Source organism: Taudactylus pleione, unplaced genomic scaffold (genome assembly GCF_031769625.1).
Source record: "Taudactylus pleione unplaced genomic scaffold, aTauple2 ptg000231l, whole genome shotgun sequence".
Lineage (NCBI taxonomy): Eukaryota > Metazoa > Chordata > Amphibia > Anura > Myobatrachidae > Taudactylus > Taudactylus pleione.
In genome coordinates this window covers 4,443,506-4,462,318 of record NW_028284633.1, presented here as the reverse complement: position 1 = coordinate 4,462,318, position 18,813 = coordinate 4,443,506, and the positions used below count along the sequence as shown (strand labels likewise).

The 18,813-nt window shown below is 46.5% G+C and overlaps 1 protein-coding gene across 3 annotated transcripts in view; it reads left to right on the top strand.

Moving 5' to 3' along the window:
• CLCN1 (chloride voltage-gated channel 1) overlaps positions 1–18,813 on the top strand; it is a 257,489-nt gene that overhangs the window by 191,322 nt on the left and 47,354 nt on the right. For 2 of the 3 annotated variants that reach the window (XM_088479387.1, XM_088479386.1), the window contains 4 exons: positions 3,686–3,764; positions 5,399–5,524; positions 16,718–16,802; positions 16,885–16,986. In XM_088479387.1, the coding sequence (XP_088335513.1) occupies positions 3,686–3,764; positions 5,399–5,524; positions 16,718–16,802; positions 16,885–16,986 (392 nt within the window). Of the gene's footprint in view, positions 1–2,122; positions 2,202–3,685; positions 3,765–5,398; positions 5,525–16,717; positions 16,803–16,884; positions 16,987–18,813 lie in introns of all 3 variants that reach the window. The other variant, XM_088479388.1, reaches the window with a different exon arrangement.

Genomic DNA, 18,813 nt, shown 5'->3' with positions numbered 1-18,813 from the left:
AGTGCTAGGTCATGTGCGTTGTTTGAAGACAGAACAATGACTGTGTGGTGCTGCTGGTCCTCAGATGTCGGTCAGTGCTAGGTTAGGTGCGTTGTTTGAAGACAGAACAATGACTGTGTGGTGCTGCTGGTCCTCAGATGTCGGTCAGTGCTAGGTCAGGTGCATTGTTTGAAGACAGAACAATGACTGTGTGGTGCTGCTGGTCCTCAGATGTCGGTCAGTGCTAGGTCAGGTGCGTTGTTTGAAGACAGAACAATGACTGTGTGGTGCTGCTGGTCCTCAGATGTCGGTCAGTGCTAGGTCAGGTGCGTTGTTTGAAGACAGAACAATGACTGTGTGGTGCTGCTGGTCCTCAGATGTCGGTCAGTGCTAGGTCAGGTGCGTTGTTTGAAGACAGAACAATGACTGTGTGGTGCTGCTGGTCCTCAGATGTCGGTCAGTGCTAGGTTAGGTGCGTTGTTTGAAGACAGAACAATGACTGTGTGGTGCTGCTGGTCCTCAGATGTCGGTCAGTGCTAGGTCAGGTGCGTTGTTTGAAGACAGAACAATGACTGTGTGGTGCTGCTGGTCCTCAGATGTCGGTCAGTGCTAGGTTAGGTGCGTTGTTTGAAGACAGAACAATGACTGTGTGGTGCTGCTGATCCTCAGATGTCGGTCAGTGCTAGGTCAGGTGCGTTGTTTGAAGACAGAACAATGACTGTGTGGTGCTGCTGGTCCTCAGATGTCGGTCAGTGCTAGGTTAGGTGCGTTGTTTGAAGACAGAACAATGACTGTGTGGTGCTGCTGGTCCTCAGATGTCGGTCAGTGCTAGGTCAGGTGCGTTGTTTGAAGACAGAACAATGACTGTGTGGTGCTGCTGGTCCTCAGATGTCGGTTGGTGCTAGGTCAGGTGCGTTGTTTGAAGACAGAACAATGACTGTGTGGTGCTGCTGGTCCTCAGATGTCGGTCAGTGCTAGGTCAGGTGCGTTGTTTGAAGACAGAACAATGACTGTGTGGTGCTGCTGGTCCTCAGATGACGGTCAGTGTTAGGTCAGGTGCGTTGTTTGAAGACAGAACAATGACTGTGTGGTGCTGCTGGTCCTCAGATGTCGGTCAGTGCTAGGTCAGGTGCGTTGTTTGAAGACAGAACAATGACTGTGTGGTGCTGCTGGTCCTCAGATGTCGGTCAGTGCTAGGTCAGGTGCGTTGTTTGAAGACAGAACAATGACTGTGTGGTGCTGCTGGGGCGGCGGTGAGCAGATCAGTAACAATCAGGATAGTTTGTGGCCTGGAAGGGAAGAGCGTCACCGAAGGGCCCTTATCCAAATCTTACTCATTCTCTGATGCCTGAAAGCTACTGTATTAACTAAATAACGTATGTCTGTATTGTAGGTTGTCACATTTTCCTCAATATCAAACGGACGTGCCTCATGCACTCTATAACGGAGCCTTATCACACTAGTTATTGTTAGGCCCAATATTTCAGTCTTTTCTTCAGCAGCAATTGTTTGCTAAACTCTGGAATGTACACTGGTTTTATGGGGTCTATTTACTAAGCCTTGGGTGGAGATAAAGTGAACGGAGGTAAAGTACCAACCAATCAGCTCCTAAATGTCATTTTATAAACACAGCCTGCGACATGGCAGTTAGGAGCTGAAAATTAGCCCGGCCCACAACATGGCTGCTCTCGCAGCGTTTATCTGACAGGTACGCTATAGGAAACAGACTGAACATGCGCCATGTTGGAATATATAACTGGCAGTGAAGGCAAAATACACCTAGATTTGAGATATTGTATGAGCATCACCTCATACAAGCAAGTTGTAGATCATACTTCGGCCACTGGGGGGGGTGGGGGGACGTGCATTACATGCATGACAGCTGCCCCCCACATTAAGCAATACATTGCTTTCATATTTTATATATAAACACTGCTGACATGCTAACTCCGAAGTATTTATATTGGTGTGAGCCGCTTCATGGTGAGATCATAGTACATACAGTATGTGCACCAGACGTTAGGGTACCTTGAGCTAGTAAAGATTCTGGAAGATGTCAACTACTGTGTAAAGCCAAGATGTAACTACTAGATTCCATCTGTGAAATATTGCATACCCTCACATATATAATGCCCTTACTCAGGACCCCTATCGACGACTGGATCTTTTGGCCGCTGCCTGTGCTGTGGGGGTTGGATGCTGCTTTGCTGCACCACTTGGAGGCAAGTGCTGCCTTTGTATATTAACTTCTGTCTACCTGCATCTATGATGGCTTCCTCTGACCTGTTCCCACCTATCACTTCCTGTTGCCTCCTGTCACTTCCTGTTTCCTCCTGTCACTTCCTGTCCCCCCTGTCACTTCCTGTTTCCTCCTGTCGCTTCCTGTCACTCTGAGGGAACTACATGATCAACTGGTCAGACCTTCCGCAAGGGCAAGATGGCCTCTTGATATGTGTCAATGGTAACGATATTTACGCAGGTATGCATCGCCGCACACAGGTAGGCTGCAGTGGTCGTCTTTATGACGATCGCATTAGTGTCCTTCTATGAATCAGGCCCCATGGCCAAGCCAAGGAATGCTGCTCAAAAGCAAATGAAAGAAAATGATGCAATATAATGACTGTATCATATAATGACCAGGACGTGGAGACCTTCCAGTCAAACATTCTACATTCATCGTGTAGGGTTTGTAAACCATATGAACTATAATCATTTAGTATTTGTTAAACTTTTGTGTATGCTCTCTTTATATTAAAATGTAATGTAATCTTCCAAAAAAAAGTCCATATATTCTGCCACAATAGTCCTCAGAAATCTTTCGCTGATAGGCAAATTATATTTTATTAAATATATGATTTTGAAAGCTATTGTAGTCTTTGGGCAAAGTTTGATATCATGGCCTGCACCAGGCAATGATTTCACAGTGAGTTGCCACTAAACTCTGCAGTTCTGGACCATCAGGGCCACCAGCTGCTTATTCTGGTTCCATCTTGTGTAGATTCCTTCAGAATGACGTCTTTCTAACTGATCAACTCTTTGTCTGTCAGTCACTTGAGTGGTTTCTTTCTTTCCATCATCATCCTGCCTGTCTAACTCCACTGGAGCCCAATGCATTTTGCCTTTTGTCCAGTCTAATATTTCCCTACTTACTAACGGTGGTCATTTTGGTTGACACAACTGAGCTCTTTAATATTCCTCTGCTGGAGGACATCTCAGCCTCATTCATTTGGAGCTGACATCTACTCGGGCTAGAAAAAGGGATGTAGCAGCATGCAGATGTGGGTCTGTGATAATCAGGGTTGGGTTGAAGGTATTTCACTCACATTTTGATTTTTTTTCTCCTTTGTTTTTAATGTTTGTGTTGTCATATTTGTGCGTGTGCACACGACTGTCTACCGTGTATCTCATGTTGTGCTCTTTTGAATTCATGCATGTTCATGCTTAACCTCAACTCATATGTTTAATGTCAACTGATAATACCATTGATACCTGTCCATTTCTTACCTCCAACATCCACCTTGTCTTCTGCTCTTTCTGATTCCCTCATTTCATCGATAATGCCTTTATTCACATCACCAACATCTTCCTCCCCAACGTTTGGCTCATTGTATCCTTCCTACCTAATTCCTCGGTGGTGGTCCTCCACGTCTTGGTGGTCTTGCTTTCTTCTGGCTGTGTCCTGTGGTCGCCCATGGCCTATCAGTAGCAGGCGTATTATTACACTGATGTTCTCACGGTGGGATGTGCTGTTGGTGTCGGCTGTTGCTTTGGGACCCCGCTAGGAGGCAAGTGTGGCTCTAATCTGTCTAAAGAATTGCTGGCTGTGTACTCAAACATTATTGTCATTCATTTGCTAACTAATCTATGGTTAGAAATTTGATGCGTATATTCCAAAATGTATATCAGAATTGGTCAGTTTACCATGGAAGTTAGTAAGCCCTGCATCTTCTTATTTTGGAATAAGATGGGCAGTAGCATTTCCTGGGCATCCTGCTTGAAGCATCGATAAAGCATCCAGTGGGACAAGTAGCGGATGAGGCCAACCAGAAATGCAGGAGAAAGATGGGCTTACATTGATGTTCTATATCCATCAATAGCTCTTCTCCATTTGGAATTGAGCCCTTAGGCTGGTCAAAAACTTAGCTGCTGTCTGAGAACTATCTGTGTTCTCAAACAAAAACACCACATGAGGACAATGTTATTGGAATAGGCACGACTGTCAATCCTGATAGAGATCATCAGAACTCATAGAACCATTGTGGCAGTCAGAAGATCATTGCTGTGGGCCTGTTGATCGCTTATACAGTAGTCACTGTATACATATTTTTGGTTAACAAAATGACCTCTTAGAGATTTCTAGCATATTGCACATATTTAAAATATGATGTTTGAAGAATGTGGCCAAAGGTCTATCGTAGTCATATCTGAACCAAAAACAGCACAAGGACCTTATAATAATACATTCCAACACTACCAATGGCAGTGATAGGCAACCTGACACCAGTTCCGTAACATGGCAGAAAATCGTGATGTCATAATGATGTCATGGTGAGGGGGTGGGACTGCCGAGACCAGAAAGAAGAGCAGACCAAAGAAGTCACACCCTTAGTTACGGCCCCAACTGATACACTTCAGTAGACCCACTGGTGGCTCTCTAACCTTGAAAAGGGTCTCACATTACCCCCAATCTCAGTAATAAATTAAAAAATAAATGTAATCTAAAAAAGAGGCACCTATCTGTAATAGCATAGCAGAGGGCATTGTAAACAAGTATTACAAGCTATAACAAACAAATATGACAAAAAAAAGCAAAAAGGATCCGGTTGTACTCTAAGTAAAGGCTCAGGGGGCTGTAATGTGGCCTTCGGGCCACTTGTTACCCTTCACTGACCTATGACATCGATAGTACCATAGTGATTTCATGATATGCCACTTATGTATTTACTGGAATACTCAGTTGCATAGCTGTGCGTAAGTTTTGGGAAAGAGTCTAATTTTTATTTGTAATTAATTAATACATTTTCCATATTTATTTTTTTTTCAATAATTTTTCCATTTCACACGTCACCTATCCTTGTGACAATCCAACTTCAAAATCAATTGGCACAGTCAGCAATCCACTTTACTTACCATACATGGGGGAGATTTACTAAGCTCTGGAAAGTGATAAATTGGTGAGTGATAAAGTACCAGCCACTCCGCTCCTGCCATGTTACAGGCTGTGTTTGAAAATTGCCAGTCAGGAGCTGATTGGTTGGTAGTTTATCACTATCCAATTTATCACTTTCCAGAGCTTAGTACATCTGCCCCAATGTGGGTGAATGAACATAGTGCTGTAGCTGTAGTTCGTAGCGTAGTGTCCGTCTTGGTGTGATATTATGTCTTAGTGTCAGTGTTGTTGATGTATGTTGTCGTACAGGTGTCTTGTTCAGCATTGAGGTCACCTCCTCCTACTTTGCGGTGAGGAACTACTGGCGTGGATTCTTTGCCGCGACTTTCAGCGCATTCATCTTCCGCGTTCTCGCTGTGTGGAACAAAGATGCAGGTAGGTTGAGTATTTTGCTCTCCCGTAGACAGTACAAATGCTGCCAGTAGTGTCCATAGTGTCTATATTTCTGTGTTTTAATGTATTGTTTTAAAAATGTACAGTAACAAAGAATTTATTTAAAAAAATTAAAAAATCATATTTACATAGATAAATGATCCACATATTATTAAAGAATCAACAAGCCTTTATACTGCCAGGAGGGGTCATTTACTAAATGGTGGAACCTCGCAGAGCTGCGTGACTTGTTTAGCCCGATAATACACTATTCTTCTAGTCAGTTGTTTTTGCTGACAATGTGCTTTGTGTACAGTCCGTACATCTCTAGCTTCACAATAGACTCCTAACGTCACCACGGACGTTAGTGCGTATTGTCTAGCTGCTAATGACCTGTAAGGGCATTGGGTCCTATTTATCATTAATAATATACAGTATATATATATTTTGGAGTCATCATATATATCTCCTGCATTTAGTAAGGACCTGCAGAACATGACTATTCCCAGCAAGCTTTCACTATACTTTTCACTGGTGCACGCTGTTATCCAAGTCACAGGGCCTGATTCAGAGCCGGACACTATTTGCGCTCGCTCGTTCAGAAAAAAAGGGGTGGCTATTCAAATGAACCGTTCGCTCTTTGCGGTCTGTTCACGCCTCTAGGTCTGAACGAGCGTACAAAACATGCGGTCGTTTTTTGGAAAACTACGCCCCCTGGCCGCTCGCATCATACGTCATGTCCGCTATTTATTAGATTAATCGAGTACATCGACCAGCGTATGAACTGCTCGCTATTCTTGTGGTTGGTTTTTCCTACCGCAATCTTGCGAGCAGTTCTGACTACAAAATAACCCAGTGACGTTGTCAATGACGCTGCTGTATTAATTATGCACACCCATAAAACGCCCGTTTTGACCTTTAAGCACGCCTGCGTTCTGATCTCCACTCCCCGTCTTCAAGCACCTTCCCCTGTTGCCACCCACATACGCCTCCTCCTGTCACTCAAAATAGCAGGCATTCGCTATTTAGCGAACAAACGATTTTCGGCCGCACTGACTGGTTCGCGCATGCGTATTACGATCCGTACGCATGCGCAGTTGGGCAAACATCGCTCGGAACGAACGAGCAGCCGCTTACGAGCGGCTCTGAATCAGGCCCACAGTCCCATCAAGAGGATTTCGATAAATTGGCACCTAAAATAATTTGCTATCACTGTTATAAGAAATAATAGTTTACAGAGTCCCACTGGCACCAATGACATGCGAGTTGAGGCTATCAAATAACCAGACTATGCTTGTAAAAAATAAACCATACTGCGTGAGGTAAAAGGGAGTGGGTTAACATTGACCTTGGACTATCCGACAACGGTTTAGCAAGTGTCACCCCCAGGGCCTGCCTGAGCCTCATTTTTTTGGTAATAGGATATAGATTTTGGCACCCCCTGTTGAACTAAAACCTCATATTTCGATGTGTGAAATATCAGGAGTACATGTGATAATGTAACAATGACAAAAGGGAATTTGAAGATCAAAAGACCAGATTTATATATACATATGGTTATAATATAATACTATACTCAGTGGCGTAACTATGGTTGGTTTAACCGAGAGCAGTAACTCATGGTGTCACCCCATATGGCCCTTCTCCTGCATCAGACCATACAGAATCCTTAGTAATAATATACAATGGACTGAACGGGAAAACAACATGCACATTAACCTCCACTGTAGGGGCCCCACATGATAAATAAAACACATACATAGGCCACAACATGAAAAAACAAACAAATAGGCCCACGCATGAAAATAATAAAACACATAAACTGTGCATGAAAAAAAAACACACTAGTCCCCACGTGAAAAGAAAACACATAAGCTTTGCAGGAAAAAACCCCACATAGACCCCCACATGAGAGAAAAATACACACATTAGCATGGACATAAAAGTAATATACACATAGGATTTGCATGAAACAAAACACACACAGGCCGCTACATGAAAACAATTAAGCACACACATAGGCCTCCACATGAAGATAATTAAGCACACACATAGGCCTCCACATGAAGATAATTAAGCACACACATAGGCCCCTACATGAAGATAATTAAGCACACACATAGGCCTCTACAGGAAGATAATTAAGCACACACATAGGCCCCTACATGAAGATAATTAAGCACACACATAGGCCTCTACATGAAGATAATTAAGCACACACATAGGCCCCTACATGAAGATAATTAAGCACACACATAGGCCCCTACATGAAGATAATTAAGCACACACATAGGCCTCTACATGAAGATAATTAAGCACACACATAGGCACCTACATGAAGATAATTAAGCACACACATAGGCCCCTACATGAAAAATAATTAAGCACACACATAGGCCCCTACATGAAAAATAATTAAGCACACACATAGGCCCCCACATGAAAATAATTAAGCACACACATAGGACCCCACATGAAGATAATTAAGCACACACATAGGCCCCTACATGAAAAATAATTAAGCACACACATAGGCCCCTACATGAAGATAATTAAGCACACACATAGGCCCCTACATGAAGATAATTAAGCACACACATAGGCCTCTACAGGAAGATAATTAAGCACACACATAGGCCCCCACATGAAGATAACTAAGCACACACATAGGCCCCTACATGAAGATAATTAAGCACACACATAGGCCTCTACAGGAAGATAATTAAGCACACACATAGGCCCCTACATGAAGATAATTAAGCACACACATAGGCCTCTACAGGAAGATAATTAAGCACACACATAGGCCCCTACAGGAAGATAATTAAGCACACACACAGGCCCCCACATGAAGATAATTAAGCACACACATAGGCCCCTACATGAAGATAATTAAGCACACACATAGGCCTCTACAGGAAGATAATTAAGCACACACATAGGCCCCCACATGAAGATAACTAAGCACACACATAGGCCCCTACATGAAGATAATTAAGCACACACATAGGCCTCTACAGGAAGATAATTAAGCACACACATAGGCCTCTACTGGAAGATAATTAAGCACACACATAGGCCCCCACATGAAGATAATTAAGCACACACATAGACCCCTACATGAAGATAATTAAGTACACACATAAGCCCCTACATGAAGATAATTAAGCACACACATAGACCCCTACATGAAGATAATTAAGCACACACATAGGCCTCTACAGGAAGATAATTAAGCACACACATAGGCCTCTACAGGAAGATAATTAAGCACACACAAAGGCCCCCACATGAAAATAATTAAGCACACACATAGGCCCCCACATGAAGATAATTAAGCACACACATAGGCCCCTACATGAAGATAATTAAGCACACACATAGGCCTCTACAGGAAGATAATTAAGCACACACATAGGCCGCTACAGGAAGATAATTAAGCACACACATAGGCCTCTACAGGAAGATAATTAAGCACACACATAGGCCCCTACATGAAGATAATTAAGCACACACATAGGCCCCTACATGAAGATAATTAAGCACACACATAGGCCCCTACATGAAGATAATTAAGCACACACATAGGCCTCTACATGAAGATAATTAAGCACACACAAAGGCCCCCACATGAAAATAATTAAGCACACACATAGGCCCCTACATGAAGATAATTAAGCACACACATAGGCCTCTACAGGAAGATAATTAAGCACACACATAGGCCCCTACATGAAGATAATTAAGCACACACATAGGCCTCTACATGAAGATAATTAAGCACACACATAGGCCCCTACATGAAGATAATTAAGCACACACTTAGGCCCCTACATGAAGATAATTAAGCACACACATAGGCCCCCACATGAAGATAATTAAGCACACACATAGGCCTCTACATGAAGATAATTAAGCACACACATAGGCCTCTACATGAAGATAATTAAGCACACACATAGGCCCCTACATGAAGATAATTAAGCACACACATAGGCCTCTACAGGAAGATAATTAAGCACACACATAGGCCCCTACATGAAGATAATTAAGCACACACATAGGCCCCTACATGAAGATAATTAAGCACACACATAGGCCCCTACATGAAGATAATTAAGCACACACATAGGCCTCTACAGGAAGATAATTAAGCACACACATAGGCCCCTACAGGAAGATAATTAAGCACACACATAGGCCCCTACAGGAAGATAATTAAGCACACACATAGGCCCCTACATGAAGATAATTAAGCACACACATAGGCCCCTACAGGAAGATAATTAAGCACACACATAGGCCCCTACATGAAGATAATTAAGCACACACATAGGCCTCTACAGGAAGATAATTAAGCACACACATAGGCCCCTACAGGAAGATAATTAAGCACACACATAGGCCCCTACATGAAGATAATTAAGCACACACATAGGCCCCTACATGAAGATAATTAAGCACACACATAGGCCCCTACATGAAGATAATTAAGCACACACATAGGCCCCTACATGAAGATAATTAAGCACACACATAGGCCCCTACATGAAAAATAATTAAGCACACACATAGAGCCCACATGAAAATGTATTAAGTGTTATAGGGCTCCTATACATCAGGACCACCGTGGGTGCTAAGCTACAATTATACCCTAAGATACGTATTCAGGGAGAGGGAGACAGCCAGTGGGTGACAGCAAGAGGGTAAAGACAGGGAGAGGGTGACAGGGAGAGGGTGACAGCACTAGGTGACAGAGAGAGGTGACAGGGAAAGAGTGACAGCACTAGGTGACAGAGAGAGGTGACAGGGAAAGAGTGACAGCACTAGGTGACAGAGAGAGGTGACAGGGAAAGAGTGACAGCACTAGGTGACAGAGAGAGGTGGCAGGGAGAGGGTGAAACCACTGGGTGACAGAGAGAGGTGGCAGGGAGAGGGTGAAACCACTGGGTGACAGAGAGAGGTGACAGCACTAGGTGACAGGGAGAGAGTGACAGGGAGAGGGTGACAGAGAGGTGACAGGGAGAGGGTGAGAGCACTGGGTGGCAGGGAGAGAGTGACAGGGAGAGAGTGACAGGGAGAGAGTGACAGGGAGAGAGTGACAGGGAGAGGGTGACAGGGAGAGGGTGAGAGCACTAGGTGACTGGGAGAGGGTGACAGGGAGAGGGTGACAGCACTAGGTGACAGAGAGAGTGACAGGGAGAGAGTGACAGGGAGAGAGTGACAGGGAGAGAGTGACAGGGAGAGGTGACAGGGAGAGAGTGACAGGGAGAGAGTGACAGAGAGAGGTGACAGGGAGAGGGTGACAGCACTAGGTGACAGGGAGAGAGTGACAGGGAGAGAGTGACAGGGAGAGAGTGACAGGGAGAGGTGACAGGGAGAGGGTGACAGCACTAGGTGACAGAGAGAGGTTACAGGGAGAGGGTGACAGGGAGAGGGTGACAGCACTAAGTGACAGAGAGGTGACAGGGAGAGGGTGACAGCACTAGGTGACAGGGAGAGAGTGACAGGGAGAGAGTGACAGGGAGAGGTGACAGGGAGAGGGTGACAGCACTAGGTGACAGAGAGAGAGTGAGAGCACTGGGTGACAGAGAGAGGTGACAGCACTAGGTGACAGAGAGAGTGACAGGGAGAGGGTGACAGCACTAAGTGACAGAGAGAGGTGACAGGGAGAGGGTGACAGCACTAGGTGACAGAGAGAGGTGGCAGGGAGAGGGTGACTGCACTAGGTGACAGAGAGAGAGTGAGAGCACTGGGTGACAGAGAGAGTGACAGGGAGAGGGTGACAGGGAGAGGGTGACAGCACTAAGTGACAGAGAGAGGTGACAGGGAGAGGGTGACAGGGAGAGGGTGACAGCACTAAGTGACAGAGAGAGGTGACAGGGAGAGGGTGACAGCACTAGGTGACAGGGAGAGAGTGACAGGGAGAGGGTGATAGGGAGAGGTGACAGGGAGAGGGTGACAGCACTAGGTGACAGAGAGAGGTGGCAGGGAGAGGGTGACAGCACTAGGTGACAGAGAGAGAGTGAGAGCACTGGGTGACAGAGAGGTCACAGCACTAGGTGACAGAGAGGTGGCAGGGAGAGGGTGACAGCACTAGGTGACAGAGAGAGGGTGAGAGCACTGGGTGACAGGGAGAGAGTGACAGAGAGAGGTGACAGGGAGAGGGTGACAGCACTAGGTGACAGAGAGAGGTGACAGCACTAGGTGACAGGGAGAGGGTGACAGGGAGATGATGACAGCACTGGGTGACCGGGAGAGGGTGATGACACGGATAGGGTGGCAACAGGGAGAGGGTGAAAGCACTGGGTGACAGACAGGGCCGGATTAAGGCTTGCGTGGACCCCAGGGCAACTTAGCTGTGGGGGCCCCCTTCAAGCCACACAGAACCTAGCACACCCCCCCTCCCCCCCCCCCCGAAAACCACACACAAAGGCACCACTCACACATACACATAAACAGTATTCACACACTAACACATATATACACATTAACACATACATACACAGTATGCACACCAAGGCATATACACAATATCACATACATACACACATACATACGTACATACTGTACATACATACACACATGAAAACAGTGCACTTACACTTGAAGCAGCAGCAGGTTGCAAAAGGACCTGGCCGGCACCTCCTCAGTTCGTTAGGCTCCGCCCCTCGCGAGTAATGACGCGATTCGCCGGGATACGGGGACGGGGCTTGCCGTATTGGCTCCACCCCCAATACGGTCAGCTGAGGCATCGGCGGGGATCGGATGGATTTAATCACAGTAAAGCTGGCCCTCTCTCTCTATTAGACATCTGATGCAGCAGCACTCACTGTGCTGCTGCATGCAGTCTGTCGAACAGCGCGGCTCCAGAGCCTCTACCCGGGAACAGGTGCCGCTCGACACCTGTTCTCGGCAAGATCACATTGTGTAGGGGCCCAGGGACGACCGCCCTTGTCGACCCACCCACCCCGTGACAGGGAGAGGGTGACTACAGGGAGAGGGTGACTACAGGGAGAGGGTGAAAGCACTGGGTGACAAGGAGAGGGTGAAAGCACTGGGTGACAGAGAGAGGGTGAAAGCACTGGGTGACAGGGAGAGGGTGACTACAGGGAGAGGGTGAAAGCACTGGGTGACAGGGAGAGGGTGACAGCACTGGGTGACAGAGAGAGGGTGACGACAGGGAGAGGGTGACAGCACTGGGTGACAGAGAGAGGGTGACGACAGGGAGAGGGTGACAGCACTGGGTGACAGAGAGAGGGTGACGACAGGGAGAGGGTGAAAGCACTGGGTGACAGAGAGAGGGTGACAACACTGGGTGACAGAGAGAGGGTGACGACAGGGAGAGGATGAAAGCACTGGGTGACAGAGAGAGGGTGACTACAGGGAGAGGGTGAAAGCACTGGGTAACAGGGAGAGGGTGAAAGCACTGGGTGACAGGGAGAGGGTGACAGAGAGAGGGTGAAAGCACTGGGTGACAGGGAGAGGGTCAAAGCACTGGGTGACAGGGAGAGGGTGACCTATGAGTGACAGGGAGAGGGTGACAGCACTGGGTGACAGGGAGAGGGTGACAGCACTGGGTGACAGCAGTGGGTGACAGAGAGAGGGTGACGACAGGGAGAGGGTGACAGCACTGGGTGACAGAGAGAGGGTGACTACAGGGAGAGGGTGACAGCACTGGGTGACAGAGAGAGGGTGACGACAGGGAGAGGGTGACAGGGAGAGGGTGACCTATGAGTGACAGGGAGAGGGTGACAGGGAGAGGGTGACAGCACTGGGTGACAGGGAGAGGGTGACAGCACTGGGTGACAGGGAGAGGGTGACCTATGAGTGACAGGGAGAGGGTGAAAGCACTGGGTGACAGGGAGAGAGTGACCTATGAGTGATAGGAAGAGGGTAACAGCATTGGGTGACGGGGAGAGAATGACCTATGAGTGACAGGGAGAGGGTGACAGCACTGGGTGACAGGGAGAGGGTGACCTATGAGTGACAGGGAGAGGGTGACAGGGAGAGGGTGACCTATGAGTGACAGGGAGAGGGTGACAGCACTGGGTGACAGGGACAGGGTGACCTATGAGTGACAGGGGTTGGGTGACAGCCAGTGTATGACAAAAGCAGAGTATTTCAGTTGTCACCTGGTGCCAGAAATGCAGCGCGTGGATCGCAGGTGGCTCCTCCTTGGACGTAATGCCGGTGCCCAATCACAGCATCAGAGAGAGAGAGAGAGGCTGATGGGGTTGGATGTGGAAAGGGGAGGAGCTAAGGAAAGGGGAGAGCGTGACCCCCTCCTCCCCCTCCAGCCACTTGTAAGCTGTGTCATTTGGGGGGGCGGAGCTGAGTAGAGAGCGGCCACTCCTCCCCCTCCGGCCGTTCCGTCCCCGGACTTTAATTCATGTGTGAGGCTGAGCCTGTGAGATGTTCAGGTAGCGGCTGCGTCACTGGCGGGTGGCTGCGCAGCACATACACTGAGTCAGTCTGACTCATTGTAATGCCGGCGGCTGTGGGGGACAGCACAGCAGCGGGACTCACCCAGGAAATAACGCCCTTACAGCTTGGCGCCGTACGCAGCAGCATACATGGCGTAATGGGCGGGCCGGCCCTGGTCACCCCTCTCGCACAGATAGTTTGCTGTCACACAGCGTTCAAAGAAGTTGTGTTTTTCCTGTGCGTCATACAAATGCCTAGTTTAAAACTAGAGCAACATGTTAATTTAAAAATGAACAAAACGACAACCGAACCCTTCCGTATGCTAACCGAGGCTTAGGGGGCAGATTGTATGTCACGCGCACATGTGTTTGAATGGCTCAAAAGATTTAGGGGCCTATTCATCAACACTAAAATAACGTTTTTAAGGACATTTTCCTTAAATAACATTATTTTGGTATTCATGAACAGACTTAGCACAGGAGAAATCACAGATATCTCCTTGCTAAGTCCCCCTGCGTTAATTTCCACACTCCCCGTACATTAGTACATTAGTATGGGTACATTAGTACATTAGTATGGGTACATTAGTATATTAGTATGGGTACATTAGTACATTAGTACATTAGTATGGGGATGTGGAAATTGTGGTATTCATCAAATTCCGAAAATTAGGAATTTTCGGAATTTGATGCAGTTACTATTCGCCACTGTTAGGTGGCGAATAGCAGAATCGACTTACCTGTATCCACGTGTGCAAGTCCCCCGACGAGTCCCTCCGGCACTCTGCTCCGTCCTCCGGCTCCGTCCTGCTGGTCTGTCATGTGGTTTCCCAGCAGAGCACAAGAAAGTTTAGGAAAAAAAAAAAAGTTTTTTTTTTTTCTAATCTGTCATGTGGTCTGCTGGGAAACCACATGACAGACCAGCAGGACGGAGCCGGAGGCTGCTGCGCGGACAGGTAAGTCGGGGGGGGGGGGGAGGTGAGCGGAGGGGGGAGGTCGGGGGGGGGTACACAAACTTATCGCATCTGTAGGCAGTGCTGCGCATGCGCTGGTTTTACAGATATAACAGCGCATGCGCAGCACTGTTACCAGATGCGATAAGGTAGTGTAGGCTGGAAATGTATCTATTTCCCGAAAAGCTGTCATCGCAAAAATGACAGGTACCGGAATAGATACTTATGGAGAGGTGGAATGATGAATTCCACCTACAATTAGCTAGAACTCCATGCCAGTTCTAAACCTAATTATCTCCAGAGAAGTTTTAGGTTTCATGAATAGTCTTGTTAGTGACGGTCGTGAGCATATCAGTGGCACCTTTTTAACACAAGCCATAGAATTGTCTCAGAAAGCGCTATAAGCATTTTGTGTCTGCGTTTATGTATTGAGTGCGTTGTATTTCAAACATTACACACAAGTAGTGACACAAAATGGCGCTCAGATAATAACCAAGTCCGCACCTACAAGGAACACCTCCTTTTGGATTTCAAGATATGATTTCTGTAGTCAGTTCACCAGAAAAACGTCTCTATTTTTCAATTGGAGTTGTCACGGAATAACTTGTTCTTTCCAGATGTTTGATATCTCAATATAAAAGAGAGAAACTAATAGTGCAATATTGCCATCACACAGATATAACATTTATTTATATAAATTGCACTCACATTTAAACATAAACAAAACAGCATATATATATAGATGTGTAAGGATAAATCAATAAGAGTTAATGAAATGTGAAAGGATTAAAATGACATAAATAATAAACAAACAATTAGAAAAGTGATACAAATATTCTATGTGAATTAAGTGGTGATGCCCTGAGAAAGGTCCAGTCAGAACAACCCCGGGGGCCCCACTTCCAAACGCTCACCCCAAAATAATTATTGCTACATAATAGTAGCACCCACTCTGGGTCATATAATTACAATTGATGTACTGCATGATAACAGTACATATATGAGCTGAGAGCTGACTCACCTTGGAGGTACCCCAGAAACCTCCACATGGCACTATAAGGACCAGCACTTCCTCCTAATGCTGGCTCCCTTCATGCCTCCAAACTGCAAGCAAAAAATATGGTGGTCGCTCATATCAGCTTAATGACATACTACAGGTGCTTGTAAAGGGCGGGGTTCACACTGAGCACAGAAAAAAGGGATTAGCCCCCCAGCTCACTGCAGCAATATCAACAAGAAAAAATACTTAAATCCTACATGATAATAGAGATTCAGAGGTATTAGTTACATACATTTGCAAATATATGAATAAGCGCCAGGTCATCATCAAGGCTCCTCTATACTGGCGTCCCTAACATTAAGGGGTTCACGTCCGAGAAGCAAGGTACCCCAAAAAATTCCAGCCAGGGACCATCCCCAGGGCATCACACGAAAAGGGGAAAAAAGGTGATAGTGATGTGTAAAGAATAGAATAAAATAATAGACAGCTGCTTAAAACCCTAACTGGGAGCGCAATCATTTATTTTAATTATCAAAAATGGGCGGGGCAATATGTATGATGCTATAGATGACATCATCACACCACCACCCACTCATTGGTCATTGAGGTGGGCGTGGCTGGATGGCGCAATTTGTGTAATCGTACCAATGTCTCCGCCTGCCCTGCAGGCAGGTAACCGGCCTGTCAGGAGAATTGGATGTAGGGTAGATCTCTGCCTAATTTCGGAGACTCCCCGATAAATAAATAGCTATGGTTTCCCGGCTGAGCATGAAATGGATATGGCGGCCGCAGGTAATTCCCTTGTTGTCTCTTCCAGTCACCATCACCGCTCTCTTCCGCACAAACTTCCGGATGGAGTTTCCCTTCGATCTCCAGGAGTTACCAGCGTTTGCGGTTATCGGGTAAGATCTCCCATTCTCAGGAGGAAGAAGTCGCTGGCTGCGGTTAGATCCTGGCGCTATAACAACGTTTCTTCCTCTGCAGAATCTGTTGCGGCTTCCTTGGGGCTTTCTTTGTGTACCTGAACCGACAGGTGGTGCTTGGGATCCGCAGGAACCAGACCCTGAGCGGCTTCCTGAGCCGTTAGTAAGTACGACGCGGACAGACGGGGAACATAGTAATTGCCTTCTGTCACCACAATCTGCGTTTCAGGAAAACGTACATCATTTGTGCAGGACAAGGATAACAGTCACATTCACCGTATACGGCAGCTAGGCAAATCCATTCTTTTTATGTATTTGATCTTTACTTCTTGGCCTTCACCAAAATCCTATACTCCCTGGTGACAGTAATGCTGGGCATCCACTATACAATTATCTGTCAGATATCTGTCCAATCTGGCTGGTTGGAATGAAAACCTGGTAATGTATGGGAGCCAATGACAGTCCATCATATGGTTTTAATCACTGAAAAAAGGACAAAAAAATTGTTCAAATTGGTTATATTTCTGTGTTTTATCCAATTTGTCTGAACGACCATTTTTTGGCTATTTTCCAGTGTTTGTGAGCAAATGGACCATTGTCATTTTCTCCCATACATTACCAGGTTTTTCTGGATGAAGTAGCCCCCCAGACAATTTACCCACAGGCGGGAATACACTTGGCCAAAGTATATATCATGTAGAGTGTGTTGTGCAGCTGTTTGGTGCAGCTTATCTAGTTTAACTTTATCAAACCAGGTAGAGCAACATAATGACAGGTAGTGTGTGTGTGTGTGTGTGTGTGTGTGTGTGTGTGTGTGTGTGTGTGTGTGTGTGTGTGTGTGTGTGTGTGTGTGTGTGTGTGTGTGTGTGTGTGTGTGTGTGTGTGTGTGTGTGTGTGTGTGTGTGTGTGTGTGTGTGTGTGTGTGTGTGTGTGTGTGTGTGTGTGTGTGTGTGTTGCGGTCTTTCCATTTCTGATAGCAGCTGCAACCCCCGCAGGTTTCTATGGGGGATGCGATGCTGTCAGAATTACTAAGCTCCAGAAGACGGCATTATCCGCTTTAGTCTATAGGCTTCACTTTACAATATTTGCTGGGAGAGTGAGAACCCTCCCCAGCAATGGCTGCCGCACATGTGTCGTCTGTAGACCGCGCATGCGGAGGAGTCCCGATAGTGGAGTGAAGAGACGTCTGATACGGTCATTTCACTCCGAGCACATCACCGGGACGAGCTCCGTTAGGTTCCCCTGCATGTGCTTTGTGATACATCGTGAGTATGTGATTATTGATAAATGAACCCTATAGAGTACTTGCGGTGTCTGTATAAGTTAGTATGTTGGAGAGTCTTGCAGTCACGTCTCGTCGGCATAAATACCAGGGGGAAAGTTGCTCGGAGACGCCGCAGCACAGCACATGAGAGAGGTCAGACCTGTCCTAGAGAGCGCCTGCTCAGCTTACCTGTCTGCACTGGGATGGGGGGCAGCGCCAGAGTGCTTCTCATCCAACAGCCACGGTGGCGCCATTTGCTGAGACACGCCCTCTGCCCCGCCTATTTTGCTAGGAAGCAGATGAGATGCAGGAGGGTGATTTGCTCTTCCGGAAGTGCAGGGAACTCCCCAGCATTCGGGAGTCTCCTGGACATATCGGGAGTGTAGGCAGTAATGTTCCTGTACACACGTGTGCATACACCTATAGGTTGTTTAAATAATACCTGCTAATAGTGCATACACACGTAGCGATATAAAAGAGTGATTTGAACGATACCGATATCGTTATCATTACCATTATCGTTCAAATCGGTCATTGAAATGGTCTCTACCAACTCACAATCGACCAGCGATGCGCGGGAACGTATGGACGATAGCGATATCATCCATCGCCCGTGCATGCAGGTCAACTTGGTCGCTATTGACCGGTTTACTATAGGGACCCGCGATCGTTGAATGCGGGTTGTTATAGTGGTTGGCTTGTTGGTGGTGTGCTGGTTATCTGATC